We start from the raw sequence: 13,785 nt of genomic DNA on the forward strand, positions 1-13,785 counted from the left end.
AACGGACTAACTCGCAATTCATTTTGGATTGAATTGAAGATTTCCCAATCCGCTAAAATAGTGGACCAACTCACCTCCGTCCCGTGGATTTTTGATGGGTTCAATCCACCCTACCATGGATTAGCCTGTTTGACCATACTAAAAGAGATTATAACAATTTATTAAACTTCATTGAGTGTAAGAAACATCCATCCAATAGGCCACACAAAAGAACCAAACTTATTATTGCTATCGTCATTTTTGCGTAATGAAAGATGGTGGATAACATTATCCTTGAGATTTAACATCTCTCTTCATCGAGCAAGCATCTGCTTGATCGAGCTGTATGAGCCAATGAAACAGCATGCCACTGCTACCATGATAATGAGAGTGCAAACTGAGACCTGAAATAAATAAATTACGATTAGGCAAGGCATGAAGTCCTCTCTTTTGGTCAGAAATTTGTCGACAAAGGAATGAAGTTCAGACAATAACAAGCTCAACCACTTTTAAGCGAACCCTTGTAGGAGATTCAATGGATACTAACAAGCTCTAATTGGCGAAAAGGAGAAAATAAAAATAAGAACTCTTGATGTGCAAGAAATTCTATTTGAGTAACTTCTACCCCATTCTTAGAGTGTTGTTAAGTACTTGTAAGATAAACACTTTCTAACATAAAGAAACTTATAAGAAAAACACTTTCTGCTAAATTTTGAAGATTACAGATGCAGACATGTACCTGTAGATAAGTTGCAGATTTACGGTTGATGCTGAGATAACATGCACAGGGAAGAATGAGAGCCTACAGTATGAATGGTGTCAATGTATGCCTCAAGTGAGATATATTGTATTTAGATTGTCATTTCGAACGATATCGGGTTTAATAGAAACTTACCAGAAGCATTGCAAAGACAGAACCAAGTAGTGCCATGACATATGCTGCAGTCAGGAAGAAAAACATTTATGACTTGAAAGTGCAAGAATTGGATATCAGAAGCAGTCTAAGGTACTCACAAAAGAACTTGAAATTCAAACTCATATTTCAGAATTTTATGCAGGATTATAAATTGATGACTGCAATCTATGGCAGTTTCAGAATTTCAGCAAAGCAATTGGAAGTTTATGTACAGTTGAATATAGTGAAACTTTTATATATCTCAAGTTAACAGCTAGTCTTATGAAGCATTAATTTCAGTATATACGGTTCAAGGCTTATAAATAACTGATTTGGGAAAACTTGAGATGCCTCAGTGAAATACGAGTAAAAGGATTTATTTTAAACTTGAGAATCCAGAGAGAAATTTCACTATCTATCATGTGGTCAAACCATTTGAATGCAGCACAATTGAAATTAAGATTCTGAAGAAGGACCCCTCACCAAAGTATGGAAATGTAAGTGCCACGACGAGCGTTGAAAGAACAAGAACTGTTCTGATCAAGACCATAATAAAACAAAAATTCCCAGATGAAGGCAGCAACTCTTCTATGCTGAGTGCAATTGGCGTTATAGTCAAAGCATATTTTGTCAACGGACTTACAACCTGCATTTAACATACTTGAGAATTGGTTGACTCAAAGGTACTTGCTGAATCTGATTGATCTAACAGAGCCGTAAACATTGAAAGGGGTCTTCCTAGTTATTGCAGAGAAAGATTCAGCAGAAGGTTTTGCACATACCGTAGTCCATACTGCAATCTGAGAAGAAAGATATTGATGGGGCATATTCAGCGTAAACTGAGATTTGAGAGAATCACCAAATATCAAAAACCCCGCCGTAGCTACTCCAGAATACAGAATCGTAGATAATATAAAGCTGAATAAACCAAATCTTTAGTTCAAGCATAAATAATAATGTACCAGAATATAAGATGATAAAATGGCTAAGAAGGAAAAGGTTAATGCACAGGAAGTGTATAGTATAGGAGATTGTTTTGCAGTCACAAAAATGAATCACAAGAAGGTGTTATAAGTTCAACAAATCCATAGGAGCCAGGAAACCTTCTTACTGCATCTCGAATCTATATGTTCTCAAACTTATTCTCTTGTCAACTTTCATTAGTAGTTACTGAGCATGCCTCCATCCAAGAAATCAGTTCTAGTGATTCAGGTCCATATCCATAAATATTATTCGATTCGAACATAGTTGACATATAATAGAATATGTAGATGCATAGTAAAAATCATTATGCTGGAACTATTCTACCTTGGTTTTTACCCAACAATAACAAGAAGTCAACAATCACATCTATCCTGGAATATAATCCTACTATGTTCTAGATCTTTTATACTAGTTTTTAGTAATGTTTAAGCACTTTTCAACGTACTTTCTAAACAACCATAGTCAGAAAAGCAAGTACAGAACTATACAATGAAAAATATGATAACTTCCATAGGCAACTAACCAGCTTAGTAGGATGATTGGAAAGCGAGATGGGTTCTTCATGGAGGAATATATATTTGGAAAAACTGAATGTCCAGAATAGCAGAACCCATACAGCCCGATTGCAATCGGAAGATCAATGAGATTCAGTGCAGTTCCACCGGAATGGAATCCCACTTTATCCACCACACCCACCCAAAGTAAGCAGATTGTCACCAATATTGATAAGAACACCCCACCAGCTAACAAGAAAATAGACACCTCAGGCTAAAGCTAGATCAGAATATGATTTTTTAGAAAGTTCAAAACTTTTTCGACAAGCATCACCTGAAATATATGATAGCAAACTGAGGTTTCTCAGCCAAACAGTAGGGAGAACCACCATGGCTGTTGCAACAGCAAAGGACTGCTGAGCACTTAAATCAAATCCTAAGAAATTTGTCCGGACATTTGGGAAGATAGATTCCAAGTTGTCACCTACCATAGTTATGAACTCAACACAACATCCCTGCGGCAAAATGGAAGTCAGAGTAAAACTTCACAATAGGCTAAAATAGAATCTTAAATTTTTCCAACCAAAAAAAAAAACTTACATAGAGTTCTAGGTAAAGCACTACCTGCATCAAATTGTTTAAGAGTTAGCCATGGATGAAGCATGAAAGCATTAATATATATCCATAAATATCAGTATGGAGACTCACTGATATAAACACACGTCCAGCCATTCCAAATGCAGCATGCCCGATATCAGGATAAGTCTTCAGTCCGGGAGAGCTATCTAAACATCTCTTTAGCAAGATTCCAGTGTAAAATGAGATGGAACCCATTGCAAACAATAAAATCAAGCTTAACCATCCTCCTTCTTTAACTGCATAAGGGATTGAGAGGATTCCCACTCCACATAAAACATTCATTCCTAACAAAAGGAGTTCCTTTTTGTAATTAGCTCACGAATCAGAATATAGTAGAATAAGTGGGATGGAGACAAAATGTAATTATATCCATGATTTTTGCACTTATTACACACAATCCTATCATTTTATATGATTAAAATGTGATATAAGCTAAATGATGTCCTAAGAAGAGCAACGTTTTTTAGTTCGCCATAAGCCAAGTAGCTTGATGCTCCAACTGTTTGGAAGTTGCCACTTAATACACTTAGTATGCACTGTTCATAGCCTCATGTCATCTGTATTATCCTCACAAATCAATTTAACAAGATGGAAAAAGTATTTAATGGTACCATTGACGAATGCTTGAGCAGTAGTGCATTGCCGCGTAGGGGGCAAATCATTGTAAGAAGAAAAGGTTTGAGAAATTTTTGGCGGAACAGTCTCCGCGAAGGCTAGATCAGCTCCAACATGGTTCCGCTCCGAAGCACAAGGTAACAGGGATTCTGTCGGAGAATTCAATTCCTCCCGGTCGAAAGAAAATGAACTCTTGATGAAGGAATTGCTAACGCGTGCGAAACCAGAATCTCTCAAGAACTCAACTTTTTGACTCAACTCGCTGCTAAAAACATCAATCGACTGCCTGAAAAATGCAATTAAGAGCCATCATAACAGTGTGCACTAACCGGGAGACACCGTTTGCTTAATCTTTAGGGCTAATGCCTGAAAGACGTATAGCAGCGGCACCTGTAACTTTGGGGCCAGGTTGTCTGAAAACGACCGGGATCTTCGCCACTGCAGTCGCAACAGGACGACGACGACGAAGAAGAAGAAGAAGACCAGGAATTCACAGCGTCGTCATTGGGGTGGCCGAGGTTGCCCTCGTCGTCAATCTCCAACTTCACTGCACTGTCCAGACCGCTCTCGTCTTTCTTCATCTCTTCCTCCTCTCTCTAAAATCTAAAAACAAATCGCCTAAAAACCCAATATTTATCGTTGCACGAAGCAAATGTACTTCTTCTTCCTCTTAATTTTGTCTGTTTGCTTCGTTAAATCCGTGCTTAGAAGGGAACAGTGATCTGAAAAACGTGCGTGGGCGAGTGGCGCAGATGAAGCCGTCTCGTTCTGTTTTCCAGAGAAAAAAATTTTCCCTTTTATTGGTTGGAAAGAGGAGACCGTCTCTGTTGACCACGACAGCTGTCGTGGACCAGTGAAATTTCCTTGGAACATTTTAGTTTTTTTAAAAAAATGCTGCAAATCTAGCTTTCATAACTGGTAAATTTAATGGCCTATCTTTGCTAATTATAGTAAGAAGTTGCGTTTTCAAATTGCGCAGTTATTTTGGAGTAAATATTATAGATGATAATAATAATACTTAAGAAAAAATTGAAAATATAAGCTTTATTGTATTTAGGCAGTAATAAAATATCACTCTTTTTTTTTAAACACGACGTTAATTATTCCAACTTGTGCTTTACTAAATTATTATTACGTTCAGTGATTAGCACATCTAATTCGTATTATAATAAGATTCATGATCATCAAAAACTCTATTATTGTACTAAAAAGTATTACTGCTCCACAATTTTTAATGAAATAATATTGTATATGAAAAAAATAATATAAATTTAGTCTATTCATCATGGGTCCCTGTTGAGAACTAAGTATCAAGTTTCATTTATCGAAATTAGCAGCAATTTTTGAATTTCCATTAATTTCATCGACCATTTGTGGAGCTCCGCTTCGTTGGAGTCCCATCGACGTTGACGTGACGTCCGCATATGTCTTAACACCGAACGGACGAACCGAGGTCTGAGGATAAACCTACGAATATTGTGTTAAATTTACTAATGGTGATTTGACAAAAGAAAATAAACTATATATGAAATAGATTTGTAAAAAAAAAATTGTAAATAGTTTATTTTATTTATTTTTAGATCCACGTGAACCATCAAAATATATTCATGAACCTGCATCGAAAATAAGTTTTTTTAAAAACTGTTAGCGGATTGAAACTCAAGAAGTTGATCGTAGGCTTTGAGAAAACTGTCTTGATACACACTTTGAAAAATTGATCATTTTGTAGTTAAATTTTCTTGCATGGTCTTTTGTGTCAAACTCATATTAAAAACATACGAAAATATAAATGGGCAAATATAAAAAAAATTAAAAAAAAAGGCATCCCAAATCGTCAAAAGGGCATTCATTAAAAAACAATGGACATCTCATCAAATATTTTATATCTAAAATACTTTATATTTCAACATTGTTATGGTTGCTACAAAATCTACTACATCAAATCAAATCCGATTTAAAAGGACGAGGATTGTCTTTGATTGCTAAGTTGTCAATTAATATGGACTTATAGATAAATATTTAATGAATAATTTATTAAATTATTTTATTAATATTAAGATATTTCATGTAACGAATGCGTTACAGGGTTCAACTGTAACATCTTAGCAAAGATCATGCATCTCCATGAGAACTTAGATGTAGTATTAACTATTAAATATGCAAGGGTTGGGTAAAAATAAATATTTTAGAAAATTTAATTATTTAAGATTTAGAATATGAAATCTAAGAATACTTACTAGTAAAATAATGGAAGTAGTAGATACAGTGATTAAGAGAAAAATTAATATTTTATATATATAAGAGACAAAATAGGTAGGAGAGAAGATAAAGTAATAGAGAATTCAGATTTTAAATTATGGTATACAAAAAAGATTTTTAAAAAATAAGAAATAGAGTATGTATTGTTGTCGATAATTCGCTAAAGGAGGAAGTAATAGTAGTTTAAAAAGAGATAAGATTATAACTCTTAAGATAGTCATGGCGAAAAAAACTATTAATATAATTAGTATATATGCATCCCTTTTTTGCAACTCTGCTCCGTCGTAACCAACTCGGCTATGCCTCCGGGGGTAGTATATATACACCCTAAATATGATTAGATGAACACATCAAATTTATATTTTGAGATAACCTAGATGTATTATAAATTATTTCGCCAATCGAAATGATTTTAATAGGAGGAGATCTAATGAGCATGTAAAAGTAAAAAATGAGGAATATGATAGGGTGTAGAGGTTATGGATTTAAAATAAAAAATGAAGTTGAAGTGACTTGTCCTAAGTGGTAAGTATGGAGACATGTGTTGCCTAAGGTTCCGGGTTCGAGTTCTAATTAGCAACATGTATTTGTTGACTGAGGTGTTAGTTCGGCAGTAGGCTTTTATTAACATAGTGGTACTGTGTTCATATAGAGACCAACTAAAATTAATATTTACGACTTAAATAAATAAAAAAATGTAAAGAAATAATGAGTAGACATACAATAAGATATAAAATCTATATACACTTTGGTATGATAAATCATCATTTTACATATATTTTTATAAAAATTTACTGATGTAAGAAAGAAGTGAAAGTATCATGCTCAGCGAAAGAAATTTAAAAATTTTAGATTAAATAAATTAAATAAGTTATTTAGAAATTAATATTTTAAAACAAGTATAAAATTAGAACAAATAATATTTAGAGTTGTTACCCCTTCCTTACACCCCAAATTGGTGTGTAAGAAAATCTCACTTTTCATGGGTAAGGAAGGTTAAAACTTACCCTTCCCTCGTCTTCCCTCACTCCTTTCCAAACAAGGTTCAAAGTTCTCTTCTCCTTATTTACCTTTCCTTCCCCTTCCCTCACCTCCTCCCAAACAAATCATTAGGGGGTTTTCTGACTATGTAATCGTTTCGGCGGTGGAGTCGGTCATTATAAAAAATTTACCCAAGATAGTTTTCGCTCCTGGGGCATAGCTGAGTTGGTTACGATAGAGCAGAATTGCAGAAGATGACAAGGATTCGAATCTTGGCATAGTTGAGCGGTGGGGCTAATCACTATAAAAAGTTTATCCAAGATAGTTTTCGCCCCTGGCTTATAACTGAGTTGGTTACGACGGAGCAAAGTTGCAGAAGAGGACAAAGGTTCGAATCTTGACGAAGCCGAGACAATACCCTTCTTCCTGTCGTGGTCAACTGCAGTTTCTCGATTTACCTCCTCACACATGATCATGGGATTGACCGTGTGGGGCCGCTGGGGTGGCAAATTTCACCTTATGCAGAAAAGAAATAAAAAATGAAGAAGAAAAAATTATATTAGATTTTGCAATAACATATGACCTTCTACTAGTTAATATCTTTTATAAGAAAAGATAAGAACACTTGGTCACATTCAAAAGTAGAAATAATAAATCGTAAATTGACTTTCTCATAGTTAGGAAGAAGGATAGAAAAACTTATAAAGATTACAAGGTCATCACGAGAGAAAATTTAACTATCTAATATAAGTTAGTAGTGTTGCATATATATACCTCAAGTATAATATCAATAGGTGTTGCATATATATACCTTATGTATAATATCAATAGAAGGAAAATATGTATGACTCCTAATTAAATGTTGGAAGTTAAAGAATGGAAAACAAAACATATTTAAGGAGAGGATAGGAGTACAAATATTAGGAGAAATATACAGATGACTTGAATATGACATGAGATAAGATGATATCAAAGTTGAAAATAATTACTAAGAGTGTACTCGATGAGTCAAAGGGGTGTGCATCATCAAGTAAAGAATCTTGATGATGGAATGAGAAAGTGAAAAAAAATGAAGAGCCAATAAGGTATTATATACTTATAATAATGAAGAAAACTTAAAAATATATATATTAGACAAAAAAAAACCCAAGAAAGTAGTGAATAAAGTTAAAATAAAACTTTTAAACATTTATATTGAAAATTAAATTTAAAAGAAGGGAAAAGAGACATTTATAAAATAATTAAAGCAAAAAAGAATAAGATAAGAAATATTATTCAAATAAGATGTATTAAAAATGAATGTAATAGAGTACTAGTAAATGATAAAAAAAAAAAAGTGATGGAAGAAATGTCTTGTCTTCATTAACTTTTTAATGAATGTTTTGGATGATCAACTTAACTTAAGTAATTTAAGTAAGTCAAATGAAATGAGTATAGACATTTAAATTTTTATAATAGAATTTAAATTTCAGAAATATAACAAACTTTAAATGGGATGTAAAATTAAAAGTAGTTGGACCAGATAATGTTCCAATACAGGTATAGAAGTGTTTGAAAAAATTATTAGAATACAATCAAAGTCTCACATTGGAAATACATAGAAAAGATCATGAGTTTATAAGATAGAAAATCATATTTCCATTGATAGGCCTTTTGGGTTGAGTCCAAAAATAAATCATGAGGGCTTAGGTCCAAAGTGAATAATATCATACCATTATGAAGATATTTTGATTTCATCAGTACTAACAAGTGGTATCAGATAAGTTATGGTCTATGTAAAGCTGGGGACCCTCAGGAAAAACAAAGGGGGTAAGGGAGGCTCGAACCATAGAGATAATGGTAGGGAACTCTCAATATGAATTTTTTTAAAAAAAATAATACATTTTCTCAGACAACTAATTGAAAACTATCGGGAATAGAAGCAATACTTATATATGATATTCATTGACTTAAAAAAACTTAGGTCAAGAAAAATTATTAAACTAGCAATTGAAGGATATGCATGAGAATGTATTAATGGAAAGTATTTTCATTATAAAGATATAGTTACATCAAGGATCAATTCTAAATCTCTATCTTTTTACACTAATCATGAACAAATTTACTAGACACACCCAAGATATGGTACCACAATGCATATTATTTGTATATACTATTATTTTAGTGAATGAGACATATGAAGAAGTAAATGTTAAACTCGAACCTAAAATGCTAGAAGTGAAAGGTTTTAAACTTAGTAAAATAAAGACAGAATATATCAAATTTAAATTTAGTAATATTAAACATAATAAGATAATTGTTAAGTTAAGAGATGATGAATTATCTATAACCAAGAGTTTTAAGTATTTAGTATAATTTATACAAAATAATGAAGGGATTGAGAAATATGTCTTACATAGAATACAAATGGAATGGTTGAAATGAATGAGAATGTCAAATGTTTTTAATAATCGTAAAGTACCTCTAAGATTTAAAAAAAATTATAAAATGGCGGTTAAACCTGCTATGTTATATGGAATTGAATGTTGAACTATAACTCTAATACATATGCAAAGATAAAGATGTTAAGCTAGATGTGCAGATATACAAGATAAGAAATAAAAATATTAGAGAAAAAATTGAGGTTTACCTATTAAGGAAAAACTCATGGGAGACACATTTTAAGATGATATGGATATGTACGTAGACAACCTAATTAATCAATGTAAAATTATGTTAAATATGCACATTCAATGAGGAAGAGGAAGATCAAAACTAAAAAAAATTAATTAATAATAATAAAATAAAATAAAATTTATTTAAATATAAATAATAATATAGTAGAGGATTGAGTCTATTGGCATATAAAAATTTATATAGTCGAGATGAAGTATATTTTTGAAAGAAAACATCTGATGGAATATTCTTTTATTTTTCTTTTAAAAAAAATAATACTTTTTTAACTATCTGCATTGGGGGCCCTTTTGTTTTTTATCAAAAAAAATATGGATAAAGATTTACATCTCCAAATGGCTGTATTACATTTACTGCTCTCCTATAACGAATTCTGTGTTCATTTCATACAATAAAATAACAGATGGCCATTAGGTAATGATTATCTTATATTTTGCTCGTCGTCAGTGCTTGGCATTAATTTATTATATGTAATTTTTTGATTTATTTTTTAATAAATAATTATAAAATTGATCGTGTGAAATCATTCTTTATTTTATAATATATATATATTCCTATCATATAAATAATAAAAAAAACAACTTGCAGTTTTATTACGTTTAAGTTTAGCTGGCAATTAGTCAAAGTCTTTTTTTTTATGGATTTAAATTATTGTTTTTATAAAAAAATCAACAATTTCAGTTGTGGAGCATCTATCGCAGAGTGCAGACAACTCAAACTAGAACCACCTAAAACCTAGAATAACTTTTTAATATTTCTCTTAAAGTATTAACATCAACAATATTTTTTTACTATTAAATAGAGTAACACAAATATTTAAATATTAATAAAATTCTACAACTATTTTTTAATTGTTATTGCAATATTTGTTTAAAGATTGGGTGGAATGGGAAAAGAACATTTAGAAATTGTTGTTAGAAGCGCATTACTTCGACTAAATAAAGAATTTCTGGTCAACAAAATGAGCTAGATTAATTAATGACAGTAAATTCAATAAACATAAAAGTAGTAGGTGAGTGAACATACAAGTAGTAGGTGAGTATCTCTTATTTATTTTTTTCCAATTAAAAAATAATCAAATTGCTATACGAGTTGACTATTCTAAACTTAATTGAAGTAGGTGAGAAAGAGTCTACCTCCAATTCTAAAAATTATCACAGTTAATTTAAAGTCAATAATTTATAACTTGTACTTTATTCAAAGTAACATATAGAAAGAACAAATTTGAATTGTTAGATTAACGTGCACGTTTTTTTATCATTCTAAATAAAATCAGTCCTGGACAAAAAAATTGGTGGATTATCTATTCTTCAATATTGTTTGAGGGACAAAAAATTGTAGTCTGCTTCTTCTTTCTTGGACTCAGTCAATCTTGCGCTGCTTGTTCAGTTTTTCTACATCTACCGGGAGCATAATGCCAGACCCCAACTACCCAACCTCGTCCTGTTCGCTAGCCACTGTCGTTAAATACCCAGCTATACACAAAGCATTACCATCCAAAGTCTAAACCCCCAAGCTTAATTTCTTAAGCTCAAACCCCGACCATGGAGAACGGCAATGGGAACAGCTTGGCCATCAACGGCGCGCAGTGGTCTCTGGCAGGGAAAACAGCGGCGGTCACCGGCGGCACCAAGGGAATTGGGTACAATTCTATTCTAGATATTGATCTGTTTTGGTTACGTTCCTCCGTTAAGTATAGTCTTAATCTTTCTGCTACGTGAACGAAGCTACGCCATCGTCGAAGAATTATGCAAATTCGGGGCGACCGTCCACACCTGCGCACGCAAAGAGGCCGATCTCCACAAGTGCCTGCGCGAGTGGGAGGCGAAGGGGTTCAGGGTGACAGGTTCGACTTGCGACGTGTCTTCCCCGGAGGACAGAGAGAAGTTCATGGCCGATGCGAGCTCGGTGTTTGGTGGAAAACTAGATATCCTCGTGAGTGTATATGTACATGTATCTCTATTGAATCGCAGAGGCATGCGGATCGCTCCGATCGAGCTTATATAATTAATGGCTCCCTTTTGATCAGGTAAACAACGCAGGCACGGGGTTCGTGAAGCCCATGGCGCTCATAACCCCCGAGGAGTACAAGTTCATGATGAGCACCAATGTGGACTCTACCTTCCACATGTCTCAGCTGGCCTACCCTCTTTTCAAGGCTTCCGGCGGCGGCGCCGTCGTCAATAACTCCTCCCTCGCCGGCATACTCGGCATCGACAACCTCTCGATCTATGGCACCACCAAAGGTGATAATTATATATGATTAAAATATGCAGAGATAACTTGCGACGAGCATGCACTTCGACTGCATGTGCTAATTTTTTTGTGCGGCTTAATTAGCGGCGGTGAACCAGCTGACGAGGAACATGGCCTGCGAATGGGCGAAGGATAACATCAGAACCAACTGCGTTGCGCCCGGATCGATCAGGACGCCACTCCTCGAGCCGGTAATTGATCCTTATAGTTAATTATATATCTGTCTCAGTTTCAGTTAGGATGTGAACATGGAGACGACGTGAGGAGCTCCATGTGAAATCACATGAAGCTCATTTTACAGAGCTTCCTCGGTCGGTTCTAGTTTTTTCTTGTAATTGGTGTTGTTTGGTCTCGTGACATGCAGCTCATGGCGATTCCAGAGTTCGTGAGCAAGGAGACGTATCGTATTCCACTAGGGCGCGTGGGTGAGGCAGAGGAGGTGGCGCAGTTGGTGGCCTTCCTTTGCCTCCCTGCTTCTCGCTACATCACCGGTCAAGTCATCAGTATTGATGGAGGAAAAAGTGTCAATGGCAACCTCTGAGTCCCAACGAAAACCACTCGCCATTGCAGTTCGCGTCTAATTAATAAATCCTTAATTAGTTAAAAAGGATGTGTTGATCTTTATCTACGTTTCTATTTTCTTCTGTTTCGGTATAAATGGTTGGGAGCTCGAATGTGATACAGAAAATTCATTCTCTGAAGTTGATTTTGAAGGACATGTTTGATTGCTTCTCCTTCACCTTGTCTTTATGATCTGAAATATAGATCTGGAAAATATGAAAATGTGTTGCAATACAACTATTAATTGAATCAGACTCCTTTTAAAGTAAATTTTTACTGCAAGCTTTAGGCTGGGAGCAATATACAGGACAAGCTTATATTCAATCTTCTTTCTCCTCCTTGCTTATTAAAACTTAATTGAGTGTTAATTTTTTTTTAAATAATACATTTTATGATTATTTAAGATAAAGGATGTGATATATATATATATATATATATATATATATATATTATTCAATTAAATTTTAATTAAAAATTAGTTGGTACTAAAATAATATTAGTAGATCAGTCGACTAATGACTTTTTGAAATTTCAAATTTCATTTTACTATAAAAATAACAGTAATTAGCGATCGAATTTTCGGTCGCTAATCGATCGTTAAATCTGATTAACGATCGATTAGCTACCGATAAAAAAAATCGTAAAAAAATTCATCGTAAACTGATTTAGCGACCGAATCCGATTTCGATCACTATAGCGATCGAAATCTAATTCGATCGCTAATTTTGACGATCAAATTAGATTTTCATCGCTAAAATTAACGACCGAAATATAAATCGGTTGCTAAAATTAGCGATCGAATTAGATTTCGGTCGCTAAAATTAGCGATCGAAATCGATTTCTATCGCTAAAATTAACGATCGAAATCTAATTCGGTCATTAATTTTAGCGATCGAAATCTAATTCGATCGCTAATTTTAAATCTAATTCTGTTGCTACTTTGACCATACTACATCTCAAATAAAATTTAAATTTTTATTACTTTTTCATATAGTATTACTATTTCTGGTCCTCTTTAACAAATTTATATATCATTATATTAATTTTGACATCACTAAAATATATTTATATAATTTTTGTAAACTAGATGTCTTAAATAGTTATAAGAGTTTGTTTTTAAAAAAAACCCCAACTAATTTTTGATTACTATAAAGGGAATTTGAGGGCATTTTGAAAAAAAACAAGCTAATAACTAATAGAAAATGAACTGTGGAAAAAATAATAATAACAAACAAGTACTCGTCATTGCGCGGAGTTCGTATCTAATAAATCCTTAATTAAAAGAATGCATTGATCTTTGTGTCTATGTATTTCTCATCTTATTTTAGTAAAATTGGTTGGAATCTCTGAGATATATATATTCTTTCTGATATATAAAATTAATCCACTAAAATTAATTTTGAAGGACATTTTCTACCTTAGAGTAGTACTGGTAGTTTTTATCAGCTG

At 33.3% G+C, this 13,785-nt stretch overlaps 2 protein-coding genes across 2 annotated transcripts; one reads left to right on the plus strand and one right to left on the minus strand.

The window, feature by feature from the left end:
• Nucleotides 1-139: 139 nt before the first annotated feature.
• Nucleotides 140-4,213, minus strand: LOC141834754 (amino acid transporter AVT1C-like). Its single transcript, XM_074722102.1, has 11 exons — nt 3,997-4,213; nt 3,603-3,892; nt 3,061-3,275; nt 2,953-2,976; nt 2,687-2,867; nt 2,382-2,601; nt 1,657-1,792; nt 1,358-1,520; nt 875-918; nt 719-781; nt 140-383 (listed from the first exon to the last, which is right to left on the minus strand). The coding sequence occupies exons 1-11, from the start codon at nt 4,185-4,187 to the stop codon at nt 294-296; spliced, it is 1,617 nt and encodes a 538-aa protein (XP_074578203.1). The 5' UTR covers nt 4,188-4,213; the 3' UTR covers nt 140-293.
• Nucleotides 4,214-11,027: 6,814 nt separating this feature from the next.
• Nucleotides 11,028-12,505, plus strand: LOC141834756 (tropinone reductase homolog At5g06060-like). Its single transcript, XM_074722105.1, has 5 exons — nt 11,028-11,161; nt 11,247-11,454; nt 11,549-11,765; nt 11,860-11,966; nt 12,140-12,505. Exons 1-5 carry the CDS (start codon nt 11,064-11,066, stop codon nt 12,314-12,316), a joined length of 807 nt encoding a protein of 268 aa, XP_074578206.1. The 5' UTR covers nt 11,028-11,063; the 3' UTR covers nt 12,317-12,505.
• The last annotated feature ends 1,280 nt before the right edge of the window (nt 12,506-13,785 follow it).

This window comes from Curcuma longa, chromosome 9 (genome assembly GCF_044706935.1).
Source record: "Curcuma longa cultivar G26 ecotype Majalengka, Jawa Barat chromosome 9, ITB_CL_G26_1.1, whole genome shotgun sequence".
NCBI lineage: Eukaryota > Viridiplantae > Streptophyta > Magnoliopsida > Zingiberales > Zingiberaceae > Curcuma > Curcuma longa.